This window comes from Sinohyriopsis cumingii, unplaced genomic scaffold (genome assembly GCF_028554795.1).
Source record: "Sinohyriopsis cumingii isolate HCF-2022 unplaced genomic scaffold, ASM2855479v2 utg003415l, whole genome shotgun sequence".
NCBI lineage: Eukaryota > Metazoa > Mollusca > Bivalvia > Unionida > Unionidae > Sinohyriopsis > Sinohyriopsis cumingii.
Window position 1 is genome coordinate 64,981 of NW_028316482.1, and position 19,137 is coordinate 84,117.

At 33.2% G+C, this 19,137-nt stretch overlaps 1 protein-coding gene across 1 annotated transcript; it reads left to right on the top strand.

The window, feature by feature from the left end:
* The first annotated feature begins 2,027 nt into the window (after positions 1 to 2,027).
* On the top strand, positions 2,028 to 14,865 carry LOC149769623 (uncharacterized). Its single transcript, XM_089949799.1, has 6 exons — positions 2,028 to 2,262; positions 8,686 to 9,045; positions 9,466 to 9,861; positions 10,488 to 10,673; positions 12,586 to 12,716; positions 13,218 to 14,865. Exons 2-6 carry the CDS (start codon positions 8,955 to 8,957, stop codon positions 13,287 to 13,289), a joined length of 876 nt encoding a protein of 291 aa, XP_089805925.1. The 5' UTR covers positions 2,028 to 2,262; positions 8,686 to 8,954; the 3' UTR covers positions 13,290 to 14,865.
* The last annotated feature ends 4,272 nt before the right edge of the window (positions 14,866 to 19,137 follow it).

Genomic DNA, 19,137 nt, shown 5'->3' on the forward strand with positions numbered 1-19,137 from the left:
GACCGAGACTAATTCCAGATCCAGATGAATCAAAAGTGCATTTCTTATTATTTTTCAATCTTTTCTCGCCAGTGCACCAATTCTTTGCCTAACCATATAACATTTTGTACCAGGATTGACAAGCGGTACCTGCGATAACAGCGTGATAGCAGAAATATAACATAGCTAGAAAAAAGAGCAGCACCATTGTTTGGTATCATTCCTATAATAATAAGGCTGCTTATATCATCAGCTAGAAAAGCTAATTCTTGCACTAATTGTCTTATTCTCTGAAATTGTACTAAAAGGTTCATTTTTTGTAACAAAATGAATTAAAGATATAAAAGGATTAACTATGGATTTAAAAAGTAAACTAGACATGAAACATGGATTTATATCAATACTCACTTTTCTTAACATTTGCTCATAACTGATGATGCAAGAAACGCTTGCAATGATATCCATGAAATAGAAATCGTGTGAAACTGAACCGTGTCATATATACAAGGTGACCTATCAGTGTAATGTTCAAACCAATTCCTGAAATTGACAATAATGTCGGAGAGAATTTACTTTACCATTCAAGTAAGCTGATAAATAGAAATGTTGTCATTCTAAAAGGGATGTTATCATGTGTCCAAACCAGTGTAACTCTTCTCATTTTTACATAAATACTTAATTTTCTCTTGGTGTAAGTCCAAATTAGCTTAATTCTGCATCTCATTTCTCAGCTTGATTGTGTTTTATTGAGTTTTATATATGTTAGTTTATTTTGTGTCTACCTGAGTCACGTCTTCAGCTGAAGACAAAGTAATTACTTATTTACAACGTTTAACAAAGAAAACAAAACCATACCAATATTTAAATCATTCCTCTATTTTGCTTTAATTTGTATTTTTATATTTTCGATTATATTTTTTCCGGATTATAACAAATAACTATATTCTTTGTCAAGTAACATTAACAATATCTTACCTGGACATGTTCTACATATTTCTGCATAATTCATGAATTTCACCACCTCTTAAATTCGTTTCATTGTATAATTGTTTTCTCAGACTGAATTATTTTTCTAAAGTTTTATATAAATTACCTTATTGTATATCTACCAAAAACACATTTGAAACAAAAGAGAAAGTAAGGACGTAGTTAAAATGAAGATAAAACGTATGCAAATTTATTATACTTTCTTTTTCTTTGTTTTAGTTTACGTGAAATAAGAATGCCATCATTATCGTATAACATGAATGTTATGTAACCCGGACGTCATCTTGTAACGCATGCACGACTAATAGCTTCCTCTAGACTAAATCACTGACATATACACCCAAATATGATGACATGAATTCAAGAGGGTCTCACTTAAAAAGAATGTTAGAACTTATTCTTTAGTGTGTGACAGTTTTGTTTTTCTTTATGTCCACACATTTTATATGAAATGTATAAACATTGTAAGTACTAGTTTGGTATATGCAACAAAGATTTATGCAAATGGGAATATTAGTTGATGGATGGAGGGAGGGGCTAAATCAAAGAAATTAAATTATATCTCCCTTTAAATATGAATGCACTTTTTAGTCTGGGTGAAACTCTTTTGGGCATTGAAAAAGACCAAAAGTCTTAAACTGACTTGTCTACAATTCATTTTCACTCTGCCTTGACCAAAGTTGAAGAAAAAATCATTCCGTTCCTTCTATTGCCTTACTTTTGCCATGCTTAAAAGTCGTACATGATGTCTTTGTTTGTCATACGAGTCGCATGAACATTTCGCTTACACTAGTTCACTTTACAGATGTCATACTGAAATTCCTTTCAAATATTTGTTGTTTTTCTATGGGACCATTCCAATTCTATATCGTAAAGCCTATAAAATATAAATAAATGTCACGAATAAGGATATATATTCTTGTTCCTTCACGTCCTGAGGAAAATGTTAAGCAATAATTTAGCACACAATATCAGGATTAACATTTATTACAATTATATCCGAAATATTATACTACTTTCATTAAATTTACACACATGCTCATCGTTACATTCGAAGCACGGCTATCGATACAGACAGACGTGCGGTCGTGTGCTTGTTGCGGGGTGAAGTGCTTTGTTTAGCAGGAGCCTGCAGAGAAACATCACCAAGTAAAGATCAAGAAAAAAGAAGAAGAAGAACAGGAACCCCTCCAGCTACAAAGAACAAAGGATCAACAAAGCAACAAAGGAAGCCCGCCAACCGACACAAAGGAACAAAGGAACTTGGAACAAAGGAACACGCCATCAAAGAACTAGGTAGAATTACACAACAAACCTACGGGTATTTTAAAATTTTGTGCTATTTTCACTGATCCTTTTATTTGCTATTATTGTTATTAATTATTCCTCTCAAAACCTTCCTTCTTCCTACATAACAATATTAACCACTCTTTGGAGCCACTATCATAAAACAAGTGCTACTTCTCATACTAGCGTACACTTGGACTGAGTCCTTGCATATTTTCAAGCACCGGAAAATCATTGTACAATTCTCAGTTATTGGATAACGCCAACAACTAACTGTTTACCTAATTCTTCCATTTAACAACTAAAAAGTAAAACATCCTCTTTCTTTACCGTTGTTTCCGAAACCAGGTGCTAGGACACACACTAGCAAACACCTGGACCGAGTCCTTAACACATTTTCAAGCTCAGAGTAAATCACTATAAGATTCGCGGTTAGTGAAAAAACTAACATCTCTAAATCCCAATATTCTTCTCTCCTTTTTCTGTTAAAACCTAACCCTTCTCTGGCGAAAAACTCAGAAAACAGGTACTAGGAAACACACTAGTAAACACATGGGCAGAATCCTGGTAAGTTTGTAACCACTCACAAATCTCTACATAGATTTTCTGCCATAAAGAGAATTTCGCCACCCTTATTACTGTTCTACCTATTAATACGCCTCTTTCAAAATTAACCTAGTAGGAAAATCAACAATTAAACATAATCTATATTTTTAATTATTCAAAATCAACTACCCAAACAAAATATCACAACTAAAGGCTGCATTTACCAACAGACAAAACCTAAGTAGGAAACAAAACACTCTCGCCAAGCAAAAGGCCAAATGCAACCCCCAACCTCAACCGCAATCTCATGGCACCACTAGCCCCCCCCCCCCAAATTAAATTAGGCAATGTTAAACTATCGCCAACAAAACCTAAGAAGGAGGATATTCACAATAGCCAAAAACCTGGCCCATCAGGGACAATAACCAAGAAACCAACAAATTCCCAGTATTCCCCAAAAAATACCACCAAACCTAACCCCCTAAGGCACCAAAAAACACAAAAACCCAAACCCTTCCACTAAAGAAATAACCAAAACTACCAACTCAGCTAGACAGGATGAAACCGCAAAACATATACAACAAGTAACCCAAAATAATCAGACATACATAGGAAAAGGTAAGGGCCCAATCAAACCTAAAACTCAACCCAACCCACCACCACCAACCATACTGGAACCCAAAATGCGGGATGAAACCATCAACAACCCCAATACCAAAATGTGAAAGACAAATTCCACTTGGCTGATCACACTCTTTATATAAGTAGGAGAAACAGCCAACTATTTAACTTGAGCACAAACAGTATTATGACAACCCTTACTAAAGCACACCAGGGACAATTTAAACACAGATCGTAAAAGCATACCGACTCAAAAACTATAAAGGGCAGTAATAGAAGCTACTGAACCACTACCTACCTAGAATCCTTTATCAACAAACCCCAGTTCTGCACTCAGTGTCAACATTGGGCACACTATGCCCACAAATGCCGCTTCAAACCGAGATGTCAACACTGCGGATGTCAACACAGAGGTACACGTCACTCCCATAAACCTAAATGCCCAAATGACAGGGAACCACACCAACCCAGAGCAGCAGAATGTAAATATACAAGGAAAGAAAACCTAATCATAGAACTCATGAACACCAAACAATTAGCATACCCAGAAGCAAAACTTATGGCAAATAAATCCAATCAACTACCTAGACAATCTGAAGCAAGCAAAACATCCAACCGCCCGGAACAACCTTGGACAGTCAGAAATACCGACCCACAAAAACACCCCCCAAAATAAAATCGAAACCGCATTATATACAGTAACCACACAAACAGACCCAAACAGGAGATAACAAATCAACGACATAACCTCCCTGAAGGTAAGATAAACACAAACCATTCAATCAAAGATAATACCCCGTAAAAACAGAAATGATAAAGGAACAAATAAACAGTAATAAATAGCATGACTCACCAGCCATACTGATTACTCTTATGACCATGCTCCCCCAAATAGGCCACTGGGCCTCCAGTATCGTAGATAACTACAACACCCACCATGGATAATACAAGGAAAAATAAACTCACTATTTGACAATGGAACTGTAGGGGATTAATTAAAAATCTCCCAGAGCTACAACACAAACTTAACAACATAACCACCAAACCGGACATTCTCTGCCTCCATGAAACCCACGTAACTGAAAATCAAAAACGCCTAGCTCAAATAGAAGGATACTACACAGGTATATTTAAACACCGCTAATATTTAAACACCACCAGTTCCACTTGCCCACAATAATTGCAATAATATAGAAATATAATCAATATTAGTAAGTACCAGCAACACTTCCAACAACTTAATCATCTGTGGTGACTTCAATGCACACTGTGAATTATGGGAGGGGAATAGGAAAGACATAAGAGGAAAAACGATCGAAGAATGGTTAACTGGATGTAATCTAGTGATCCTCAATGACGGGTCAAAAAACAGACTAAACCCTGAGGATTGCTCCCTCTCAGCCATAGACCTAGCCATAAGTACCCCTAAAATAGCACAAATTACTAATTGGTGTGTAGATCAAGGAGATTCATTAGGTAGAGATCACTTCCCAATTAGCATAACCCTCCAAATAAAAACTCAACATGCCCCAATTGAAGTCCCCCTAGATGGAAATATAACCAAGCAGACTGGGATCAGTTTAAAAATATGTTAGCTACTATAAACACTAAAGACTTAGAAAACCAAGATATTAACATTTTCCATGATAATATAATAAGTACAATCCTCAATGCAGCCCAATTAAGCATCCTAAAATCCATAAGATCCCATAATAAAATGACAATACCATGGTGGAGTGATCAATGCAGAATAGCACATAATAAAAAAGAGCCCTAAATAAATATAAACGCACAAAAGACTCAATAGACTTCCTCCACTACGAAGAAAAAGAAAAAATACTTAAACAAACCATTAAAATTAGCTAAAGACAACTCCTGGCAGTCCTTTTGCTCCAAACTAAGCTTAAACTTAAATCTTGGATAAAATTAAAACCATTAGGGGAAAAACAACCTACACAACCCCCAAACTAAGAGGTGCTACCACCAATAAATCCTAACAAACAATTAACAAATCATAACATATTACAATTCCTTGAACCAATAGGTCTCAAAAATAGGATTTAACCAACCTCAAATAAACCTATCAGGTAGCCATTTAAGATGGGCAACTGTGATATGTCTAAAGTGACCTGAGTATTCAGCAAAGAAACCCGTCTTACCCCAATAATACACGTAATTCCCTCAATTAACCCTCCACCTATTAACTAAATACCCATTTTTAAAAAAATATATACCTTTTCTTTCCTCTTTTCCCACTTACCTACTATGAACTAACCATTAAAAAGCAGCACAGAATAACCTACGTTTCTGTTTTGGTAAATCAAAATTCAAATATACCATGGGACACCAAACCTGGATGCAGCGGAAACCTACTGTGGACAGACGTCAGCTTTCCCGCGCCTTTCATCCCTTGCCTCGGCCAGACACTAACATCAGCGTGCATAAATGTTCCAACAAAACACACTTCAATAAGAGTGAGTGTATGTACCATTTCCATGCATCCAATCAAGTAAAGCAGAACTAATTAAATATTATACATAAGTGCGTGTTGGGTCTATTGCCACTTGTGTCAGCCTTCCATTCACTTAGCATGAAACATCATAATTCGCTAGCTGACGGCTAAATTAACAGCACTCTTTGGGGGCATAAAAGCCTAGGTGATGAGGCACTGATTCCTTCCCTCAGGATCAATTATCATCCTGCGGTGCAGGAATAAAGCAGAGGCACCTGCACATTTGTGCGCAAGCCTCTTTAATTCAATTAACTAACATACACCCACATAAATACATGTGTGTGTTAAAGGCAACTAATTCGTGCTCGCATTTTCATTATTCATATCTTCTCAACTCTTGATTAAAAGACAACCTTTCCAGACTTATAGTTCCTACTTGTATTCCTAACCTACAAAAGGTCCTGTATTTAATATAAATCTAATCAAAACACGAACATGACTTATCACATACCTATTAATTTCATACCCAAGAATGAGCCAGAATTTTGCCGTCAAATCCATGGTGCACATTGTATGTTTGTTTGTATTTTATATCTTTACAAACTGGAATCAATACTAAATAAATAACAATATTTCATAAACTTAAATAAACCTTAATAATCACAAAAATGCTCAATGTCTTCCATGCAACAATAAAATCGCAGCTGGATTATTTTATGATGTGCTTCATTATTATTATTATTAGTAGTAGTAGTAGTAGTAGTAGTATTAGGTTATCTAGCGTACGTACAATATTCCAAACTGACCGGAAGAACAAATATAAATATTAGTGTTCATCAAATAGAAACCACGTTAGTCATACGTTGTAAGTATGCGTTTCTTGCTTTGTATTTGCTACGGATAAGCATGCAATCGAGAATTAAGTGGAAAATTATCCAGCCACATTTACAGGATTGGCTAGGCTGTGCGCTAATTGAATTAAACAAGGAAGACGTCTAAGGTTTCTTCACGTATGCACAAGCGCTGACAATAGTATAAATATCGGTATGAAGTTGTATTATCCCGTTATGGTCTGTACATGAAACCACAAAACGGAGACGGCAGGCTCAATCATGATGCTGTTCATTTGCATAGTTTTGCACTTAATGATATTAGGTAAGATAACGTTTTAGAGACATTGGTTGTTTTTGAACAGTTTTAAACTCTTTAACAAAGACATTGTACCTATTACGCATCGTATGAAGAGTCTCTATTACTAGTGCCTAAGTTGTTACATCCATTACTGTTTTTTTATAAGACAAACACACTATTTTTCTCATTTAATTTAGGCGCGTACAATAGTATTAAGCAGACATTTTGAAAGGTTCGTTAATTTGGGGATTACCAATAAAGTACCTCAGATTATAAGCTTGGATTTATGCGTTGCTTGTAGCGAAAGTGCCCTATCTGTATGCTAACGTTGGACGACGTGAACATTTCCATACATGGCGCATTTGCCTACCTATGAAAGAATTTTATCTAATAAAGCATTAATGATTTGACTAAAGATCATTCAACTGAGTACATAGTTATGAATGTTCTTTAATTCTGGAATATGCAAAAACATGCATGATCAGGAAATAGTCACACCTTTAAATGTTTGTCAACGTCAACATCACCTTGATACGAAATTCGGAAAATAAAATATGTGTCAAACAGTCTAAACAGAATAATAAAATACTTGAAAAGCCCAGCAAAAATATACCATATTACTTGAACCTCGTAATAATTTGTATGGTATAGTGTATATCTTCCGGGGTTTTTTTTTCTTTCTATAAAGCAATGTTCATTATGACCATAACACTTCAACAATGTTTAAGCCTTAAATTTGAAAAACGATTAATTTGTAATGTTTTGCATGTACGCGCTGATAACGGAAAAAAAAAGTTTGCTGAAATCTTCAGTCGGTGGTAGTTTTCAATTGCTTCTTGTAATTTACAATGGCATAAGGTTTACTAGGCGTAACTTTCAAACTGAGAAACAGCGCATGCGTTGTTTTATAAGCTGGTAGATTTTTTAACATGTCAGTTATGTCTCACTTTCAGTTTGACGTGTTATTGAGAAAACAATACAACATAGTAAATATTTAGATACAAACAGAGGACTGAGAGAAAATGAGGGTTCTCATATAAAAGTATTTTAAATAAAATATATGAAAAAATGCTAAGCCTAGTCTGAAATGAAATGGACAATGCCAAAAGGTTAGAAAGAAAAACAAAGTATGCGTCATTACAGTAATAATTATCCCCAAAATGACTCAAGTAAATGTATAAGAAAGACCTTTGACAGTATTAATCTAAATCTTAAATATTACCTAGTACAATACGCAGTTCTCATTGGTAGAACATCATAGCATTTTACAAGAAGAATTTGTTCTAAATCATTATGCAAAGTACTGTGACAAAGAAGTCACTTGAATGGAGTGATAACGTGCCAAATATAAGCAGAATTATAAACACTGGAATTAAACTGCCTTGTGGAAACATATTTAATAGAAAGAATGTTTATTAATATTATATATAAAGGGCATTGGGTCTAAGAGGGACGGAAATGTCTAAAATTATAAAGTTGCTTGAATTCATACTTCCACGATTTTTCACAGAAAGAATACGACGGACAATTCAGTTTGAAAATAATAATATTAAAATATTAATTAAAACAATACAAATGCGTAATATGAATTAAGTACTTGTAGAAAAGAAAAATAAGGAATAAGTATAGATTGCTTCCCCAAATAACTTCTTCTCAGTTTCATGCTCGTATTTTTTATTCAGTTTCGTCTTCATCTAGCACATGGACGTGCACAGATGAGAATGGAAATAGTTTAGGAGGGACTCCAAACTGTGGAGCCAGTAAGGTTATTGCTATTGAAGGAGTTGAAACCCAAGTAATAGTAAATTCAACGTCATGTCACAAAAACGATCTCATCAGCTCAACATCTGGTGAAGAGAAATGCTGTCTTCTAAATAACATCAATGCATGTACTGTCGGAACTCTTTCGCCAGACGTTTTTCAGCAATACTGTTCAGGGAGATCAGATTGTATGTTCTTCCAGAATAGAAGTGATCTTTTTGGATGTAATTCGACGATTTCTGGAAGTAAACGTTTCAGCTTGGATTATTCTTGTATTCGAAGTAAGTTCATGTGAAATAAACAAGTCTTTAATATGTACAATCAATTGCAGTAAAATCAATATAGTTTACAACTAAATTTCAATGTAAACGACTATATTTTATCAGATTCAGTAAATTCTACGCTATTTAGTATTATTACTAGTAGTAGTAGTAGTAGTAGTATTTATTAAGTAATTAATAAATTAATTCATTCATTCATTAATGCAATTAATGTAAAAATTTGTTGATTTGGATCAGGAAATATGTGATAGTAAAGATAATGGCTTTGATGATGTTAATGAAACATGTTTTGGCAATTCTGAGATGTGTTAATTTTGGATTAAATTCGTTCTCTTTTGATATTTTGAAAAAAAATTATAATTAAGGTACAAGTCAGCGTCTACTGTAACATTGTCTCAAAAACGATATTTGTTAATATAGGGAGCAGCGTAAAGGAAATGTGCAAGCCATGGAGCTTAGCTGCACCCTTTGATAGTATATACATCGTTAATGACCATTATCTTCCAATGACTACATCCACCAATGAATCATTTAGACGAGTGCCTGTTTCAAACAATGGATGTTCTTGTTCGATTGAAGTAGATGCATGCAACGTTAACCTGACTGTATTCAGTGTGCATGTTGATTTCGTCAGTGAATTAGGTGTCTGCAAACAGAGCATGGAATTCTTTGATTCCCAAAAGAACAGACAATATTCATTAGGATGTGGGCACAGAGCCCTAGAAAGATTATACACAACACGTTCAAACTATATCAACATTCAGTTTCATAATTCTTTGTCACGAGATGGTGGTGCGTTTTGGATAGGAATTAAAGGTAATCATATTTGTTTGTTTAACGCAATATTTTGATACGTTGCATTAGAACTTTGCAATATTCAAAATATGTCTTGAATCTTCCGTACTTCCTATTACTTCTTGTGAGTGGTATTGATGTGGTAGAATTCTAAATAGTTTTAAGGCAATAATCAATGTACACTAAGACAACCACAAAAATAAAATAAAGAGAAGCAAAGCTAGCAAATCTTTACTGATCTAAGAATGTAATCCTTTACTATTCTTTTACTTTAAGCCTTACTTTATTATATAATTTACACGTCCAACAAAAGATCAGAATATATGCGATAGTACTGGAAAGATAATAACTTAACTCAGAACAATTGCTATCCAAGAAGAATACAGCTCAATAAAAGTAATCTTCTCGGGTAATAGAATGGGAACCCCGACAACAACCATTTTGAGTACTTTAAAATAAATGATATGTTTCCATTGAGATTAGATGCAGTGGAAGAAATTGTTTCAATATTTTCAAGGAATGCATAACTTCCATCAATGTATTTATATTATTTTCACACAATAACCTTCACAGTTTCGTGCATATGCGTCTACCACCTAGCCATCACTATGTATAATTAGTATAAATATATTTTAGTGTTATTCCAGGGACCGCAAATGATACTTTTACTACAACATTAAGCTGTCCATCAATGACCCAAAAATATTGCCGAGTTTCGAGTACTTCCTTTTCAACTATTCTACAAAGTAGCACAGATATGCTGCTGGATGAGTCTGGTACTTCCTTATCAACGATTCTGCAAAGTAGCACAGACATTCTGCTGGATGAGTCTGGTAAGACTATATCGGTTAAATGAGTCTCTTAGATACATTGTCTTCTGAAGAAAGAAAGACAATAATACGCACATGAAATACTGGCTCTCCATTTTAGATAGAAACAGAACAATTCTAGGTTACTTATATATAAATAAACTTATTGATTTCATTTGGAAATGAAATTAACTCATTGTTTTAGTACAAACTTTATAACATTTTTAAAGGATCAAATGGGTGTGTGGGAGACTCGACATTAGTGTATTTGTACGGTTGACAAAACCTTTCGAAATAGTTAAGTTAACTGTCGAAAAAAGAAACAAAATGAAAATGACTAGCAAACGAAAATTAGCTCAAAATGATTCCAGGAAAATAGAGAACTCGTCCAGATATACAATTGTCTTTTCTCTTAATAATAACAGCTATCAACAAAGACAAACACAAAGAGCTCACAGCACTGAGTAATGCATCCAGTACACAATATGACAAAGAAGGAAAATAAAAAAGCGAACAGAGAAATTATAAGGAACAAATGACTAAACAAGGGTCAGATATTCTCTCCATCTTTCGCACAAACATAAATACGCCCACACCCAGAATATATACAATATGCTAAAATGGAGCTATTTGATCTCTAACGTCTAAAGTAAGGTTTACTATGCAAATGCGAATGCGCTTTCTCGTTACAGTTTAATTTGCTTGCTTGAGATAGAGATTCTTATTCTGACATACTGAGAATATGAATTTGTAATACATGCATAACCTGCTTTGAATAAATAGAGCGAAATATTTGATAGATATGATGATGTGGTTATTTCTGCTGATGGCAAAAAGGTGTGTCTTTCTGACTTTATCTATTTGTCTCTTTGTAATAAGGGTGTTGTTCTATTTACTCGACAGAACAATTTCCCTTAATATTGACGTTGTTCTTCATTTCATGATTATGTTCGTGAGAGTGAATGAGAAGGAAAATATAGGGGTGACATTTAAGCGATTTATAAAGATGAAAATTGGTATGTTTGTACATAATGAAAACTCCGAAGATGTAACTGTTTATCTTTTGCTACCATGGAAACAATTCCAGTTCAGATGAATGACGTAATTATGAACGCCTATGGGATCGCATTGTTCAGCTGTGCTTTGGAATTGTTGTTGTGTCATTGTTCTTAGATATTATGGCAAGAGGCCGAGACGAAACCTTTTCCAACATACGCGACAATTGTCAATTTTTGGTGGGTTCATATTGGATATCGTGTCTAAGCCCTTGAAAAAGAGAATTTGGCATGATATCAACATGCAGGACCAAATCAGGTCAAGTGTTGGGTTGGGGGCTTCCAAAGTATCAAAAGTGGCCTGACTTTCCTCGAAAGGTCACCAGAGGTCTATGTCTCTATTTATTCAAAATGCGCATAATACAATAACAACTTGAACAAGAATCAAACGATGGTCCAATTTCAATTGACCAGTAACATGCACTTTTGTTTGTCTACCTATTTTACCTTGGGGAGGGTCCTGAAACTCTGGACCTCCACCCCCGTTCCTGTACTGACATGGAATGTTTATTATTTTGATCAGTACTGTCCATTTTTATATATATTTATAGAAATTCGGTTTTCTTAAATACAAAAGAAACTTGTTGCATCTGTTTTTTTTTGGAAAATTTTGATCGAGGTAGATTTTATCAGCTGTCTGCTTCTAGCATATTATGATACAATGCAATCCATTCGAATTTTACAGAACGTTTATACTAACATCAATTAAGAGATACATGCATTGTGCAATGAGCTATCTAGTGCTTTAACTTCTCAAACGTTAGCATTTCCGTCTAAGCATAATACATTTCTAATATGAACCCATCTGTTAGTGCCATATTTTAATCATGATTGTTTTACTACATTATTTAATGTTATATTCTAATCATGTATTCGTATAGCACCAGAGGGTCTCAGTTCTACAACTGTCATTGCTATATCAATCGCAACATCATTCGTCTTGTTAATTGCTGCTGTTGCTGTCATAGCAAAACTGACATTCAGTAGAAGAAAGCGGAACAGAATAGCCATGGTAAAGTTAAAGTATCACATTTTATATGTACTTAGCATATAGTTAGTTCATCAAATTCATTACAACACTGAGACAGACGAAAACGACGCACAGGTCAATTATTCAAAAAGAAAACAGAACAAAATGTCCAAATACGTGTAATTATTTTATCTATAGCATTCTTTCGTTTTGTTCAATTGGAACTGGGTGTTTTTGTACATCAATTTTTCCCTTTTTTATAATTTTATTTTACGCATAATACGTGAAAGGGAATAGGGAAATCATCTTTGATAAAAGGAGATTTTCACTTTCAATCTTTATATGTTATGTGCTTATATTAATATGGCAACACATTTAAGGTTTCTTTTCATAATAGTTTTAGTGCAATTATGCGTTATCTCAAATCAATGAAACATTACATAGAATATATCTTACAAATCTTACCTGTGTAGAAGCCGTAATTAAATCTCATTACACAATTGCCCAAATGGCAGTTAATATTTACCAAACGTCTATTTTCAGGGCAAATTTGGACTGCCTGACTGTAGAGACGTCGTTTTCAACACTAAGTTCAAGACTCCCATTAAACGATAAATTAAATGATTTTAATCCTTTACGTTAAGTCTGTACATCATCCAGAGAAAGTCATGTTTTGGTGTGATTACAACTGTATTTTGTATCAGTATAGAATATGTATTATAATATGACAGCAAGGCGTCCATTGGCTGGTTTAAACCCAAGGGTAAGTAAGTCCATTCTCATAACAATTTAAGCCTTGTTCTTGGCAACACCCCCAACAATTTGTTACATTTCATCTTATGCGAAGATGAAGTAGTATGTTAAGCCTATTTGGAGCTTCCTGGAGAAGATATCGACTGTCAACTAAATTTTTACCAACCATATATATATATGGTTGTTCATAAAGAAGAAAGACAATAGTTTGTCTTACAGCGTCTCAATCGCTACTTTATGAATCCACATATAATTACGCAGGATGAACATAAGCTGGTCAGGACCTCTGTGCAGATGTGCATTATGTTCCTTTCTTTAGCTGTATGTGTTGAGTCGACTCATTAGAGATAGTACAATCTTTGGTAAACATATGCATCTTCAGATGGTGATCGTAACATGTACAACATGTACAACGTTTCACAACAATTCGTCAAACGTTGTAATACAAGATGCATTGTAGATAATATATATGTTCCATCTTATGTAAGATGGGTGTAAGAAATCAATGAGTTTGATTATTACTGGAGTATTATACTTTCTGATGGAATGAAAGCATTCAACATTCCCAAATTTTCAGATCTATCACATGTCAAAACAGAGAACTAAACCAATGAGTTACCTCAGTCTATGACGAGCAAAGGCTAACCAGTAAATATCAAGTATTGATCACTTATATATCAAATGTTTGATTAGCAAATGTGCAATAAGCGTATGGTTTGTCCCTATGTTAACTTTAAGTCCGAAGTCTCAAGGTGGATGCAGAAATGGCTTTTCCACATTAGAAAATATTTTTCTTTTTTAGATTTGCATACTGAATTTATTAGACACTCCAACATTGAATTTTATTGTACTTTTTTAAATATGCTTTTGATACTGAATGTACAGTTGGATTATGACATAAGCTGTTCTCAATATGCATTAGGGGAGTTATTTATTTTGTTAAGTATTTATAATTATATCAAATTATTTTTTTGTGTAACCAATGAATTTTCATTTTTTCACGTAAAAATGGTGTAAAACAAGGAGGACATTTATCTCCCTTATTGTTCTCCATATTTCTAAATGGACTACTATTGTTATATTAGTAAATTCGTGCGAAGATTGCTTTGCAACCGCCAAACATCTATAGTTGAAAAACTCACTTTCCGTTCATTATAATTATACTTAAATCTTTGTATGTGTACGGTGAGCCCGGTCGGCTGCCCTCAAATATTATCAGTGAAAGCCGTTATCGGGCTGGATTAGTCAGTGGTAATGAAGAAAACAATTATTTTCCTATGTATTATATTGTCTTATCTTGTCTTGTCTTGCTTTTTATTTTGATTATTCAAACATGGATAATATGAGACTTGCTATCAGAAAGATTACAATATTCGAACAACAGTTTTACTTGAATAAAAGATGGATTCGAATAAGTATTAAATCTTATTTTCATTTACCGGTATCGTTTCTTATTATTTCTTCCATTTCCTATAATACCTTTGTCTGAATACTTCATAGTATTCTCATTTTTCTCTATACTTAATGATCTCAAAACAGATCATATCATTCAGTGTGTGGAAATGACAGCTGTTGCATACCGCATACATACATATACGGTGAAACAATCTAACATGATTCATAATTCCAATCTGTTTAAATGAGCTGAAGAACAAAACGTGTATTTTAAAGTTAATATGCTATGATCTGATTTCAGTAATGAAGTAGATTTATCAGATACAGGTGTTGATAGCCAAAAATATATCAATAGCAAACGGGGGGTGGGCATTTTTGCGTCACTCGTGGCTAATTTACTATTGGGTCTTTATATTCCTGGTTTGAAAAAATAGAACAAATAAAAGACTGGTACCCAACAAAATTACAAACAAAAATATAAATTTGCAAGTTCTGAACACACCAAATCAATCATGCCATTGAAAATACTATATGGCACATCTATTTACTTCTACAGAAGGCGAATAAATAAATCTTGTTAAAAACTTGAAGGTGAAAAGCAGTGTGATTAGCTGGAGCCTCTAACGGATTGGCTAAATCTGGAAACAAAGTAAGTATTTGCCAGAGGAAGAAGTAAAATAAATAACAAAATGTCTTCAATTAAATATGTTAACGGCCACCACAATATCATTCAAATGGTCAACTTCATCATTGATCAAATCCTGAGCAGAACTGTTTTATATATTTACCCTGTTCGATTTGATTTAAATAAGCAGCATCCTAGACTTAATAGTTTTGTGATAGAATGGTTAATAAATAGTACTAGAAAAACTTGCTTCGTTCCGTTTTGAATATTTATGTTCCTTCTCTTGTTTTAGTTGGATTGTTACTCTCAAGTGGAAAAGCATTCATGAATCCACCTTGAGTTTCAGATAGATAGTAATTGATCATCACAAAGAATTAGGACTTACATTTAACATAGGGGGATAAATCCTACGCTAATAGCACAGTACCTAATCAAACACTATATATATATATATATATATATATATATATATATATATATATATATATATATATATATATATATATATATATATATATATATATATACATATATATATACATATATATATATATACAATATATATATATATATACATATATATACATATATTCTTATAGATATATATACATATATTCATATAGATATATATATACATATATATATATATATATATATATATATATATATATATATATATATATATATATATATATATATATATATATTTATATCTGTCAACATTAAGACGTTTCTAGAAGGTTATGTGCAATTACGCAATAGCTTCTTTTAAAAAATGCTAACTACAGGACTACATAATCTTGTTACTGGATTTAAGATCTTGCAGAATCAATTTGTATTATTTGTATTGTCCAGTGGTTCATTTGGGCTGGAATTTATTTCTTCAAATTATTCAATTCGTGATTTTTCTCCTAAATACAGAGTTCTCATAAATAAAAAATAATATTCTAGTACTGAGACATTCACAATGATTTATAGTGAATTAAACTGTGGGATTATATTTCTGTGTTTCAACAAAAGAATGTTGGTACAACAACACGATACAGGATGCAACAGGCACATCAACACTTTTAGCGCAAGACTTTATTTGGATTTCCACTAAAGTTTGACATTTTCAACTGTTTTGAGCTATGAAAGCCCATTGTCAGTTGACATTTAACACAAAATATAGAAACATTATGGATATTTGCATGAATTGAGATTTGTAAAAACAAATACTATTCTACGTGTAAATGAAGAAAAAGGGATGGATGGACGGATAGCGAGGAAAAAACATATCAAAAGTTCACTAGATTCAATACCTGTCAAAGATGATGATAAAATAAAAGCAAATAAATAAATTTAATGAAGAGATGGAATAATAATGACATTGAAAAAAATAATATTCCATAAGTTCCAAATTGTGCATGCACTTTGAATAGACGAATAGGAAGATTTTGCATAATGTTCATTTCTTTCCTTAAATTTCATATCGTGCTTTTCCAATAAATAAGAATATGTTTGGTCGTTCATACTAATACTTTCATTTGGTACAGGCAATGAGAAGGAAAATTTGTTATACATTTTTCTCACGCTCGTTGTCCTTTGGAATTTGTTTGAACAATAATCGATATGTTTCCTGAAAATGTGCATAAACGATATGAGCATACATGTGCGAACAAATTAACCGTTAAATTAATTGCCTTGGGCGTCGATATAGAATGACATTAATTTTGTAGAAATGGAATATTCATTTTTGTTTGTCGAAACGGGAAGCTAGCATAAAATGGAGATTCATTGTGCACACTCTAAACATTTACTAATAAAAATATACTTGTATTGAAGGTTTAGTGTCCTTGTCCTTTAGTTTAACATCTCTGTAACACATTCCATGTTAAACACAACCGTTTTCCAAAGAAGGGATACAGATTAATCTGGGACTTCCCTCCTTAACAATATCATGAAGTTAATGGCTTTAAATGTTGGTTTTTTCAGGGTTGAACAAAAATCCATCGCAATAAGACATTATTTGTTTTCATAGATACATTTATTATGAATCATGCATTCTTAGAGATAATGCAAAATCTAAATTGTATTCTAGAGAGTGATTCATTTCGATGAGAGACCAAACATAGGGTCCTGTTTTTTCTCTGGTTTCATCTATTGTGAACATAATTCTAACTACTGGTAAAATAGATCCGGGATTTCACGAGAAACGTAAAATAAGTAACAGAAAAGAACGAAAACAAACAAGATTCCAAAATTCAAAAACTACTTTATTTCCTTAGAATAAAAGTTAAAAGTTAAAAAAACTTACGGTGTTCCAAGTTAAATCCCAAATAGTCCCGGAAGTTTTATCACATGTTCAAATTGTATAGGGTTCTAATTAAATTTCAGGAATGTTCCAAACAAGTTCCAGATTTGAATGTGTTGATGTGCATGTAGGCTCAAATGTGCTAACGTGACAATGAACTGGAATGGAGTGATATGTTAATGTCTTTTTATGTATCACAACAGTAGTATCGAAATCATTCTTGAATGAATTCACTATAATACCAAACTAAGGATTTTGTCTAAGAATGTTAATAAGCACAATGTAATTCCAATGAATAATTTAAACAAATAAATCCAAACAATAAATCTGAACACAACAGTAAGACTGATTCCACTTCGGATGTTAAGACAGGAATGAGTAATCCTACAGTAAAACATATTATATATCCTTCCACTTGACCTAGGTCGCAATTAAAAATTTTACTGGAAATACTCTGTCATCTTAATGGAACATTTCGATTCTGGTAACATATGTTGCATTTCCTATCTTATCAATGCTGCATTCAATTCTTTGAAATAGACATGAATTTGTTTTGGTCATACTGTTCACTTCTCTATAGTCGGTGTACAAAAAGAAAGTATTATCTAGTTTATATTATCTAGTGTGTATACTGAACTCAAGACATCTTTACTTGGTTCTATGAAATCATTGAAATCATTCTACAGCAAAAACAGTGCGTTTCATTTCTCGATCTTTTCTGTGAGAGGGTTCATCCTATATGAATGCTGTTTAACAAGTGTGGAATCTAAATTTTCAGCGTCATTGTAGATTTTACTTCTTCTTCTAGAAATATCTGGAAACAAGTGCTCATATTTAAGTAACAGCTGTTTCAGTTCATTCTTTTCTTGTTGCTTCAGAAGTGAAAGTTTCTGATCCAGATTATTCAATATATTTTAAGTCCGAAGATTGGTTATTCCAAAGTCACTTCATTCCGATTGCATTCCATTGTTTAAGTCCACACTGTGTGGGACAGGTACAACAAAACTGATTGCATAACAAACCAAGCTATCTCTATCAACATACCGGCACTAATTTGATATATTTTCTTCCCATGGGTACTAATATTGCTATTTATTTAACTCTTTTCATCTTAACTTTGTGAGGACCATAATACCTAATCTGATAACAATATTGAAAGATGAACAAGAGATTGACTCTACCACCAGACTGCAAAGTACTAACCATTGTTGACCTTTAGTACCTCACTTTAATTTCTGACATGATTTGATGGATGCCTAATTCATGCATAAATTGCTGGAAACTTCCAGACATCAAATTTGACCCTTGATCTGATTAAACTGCTATGAAAAATCCAAATTGTGCACATAAAAGATAGCCATCATTGGGCTATAAGATATACACAATTCTCATCGTCC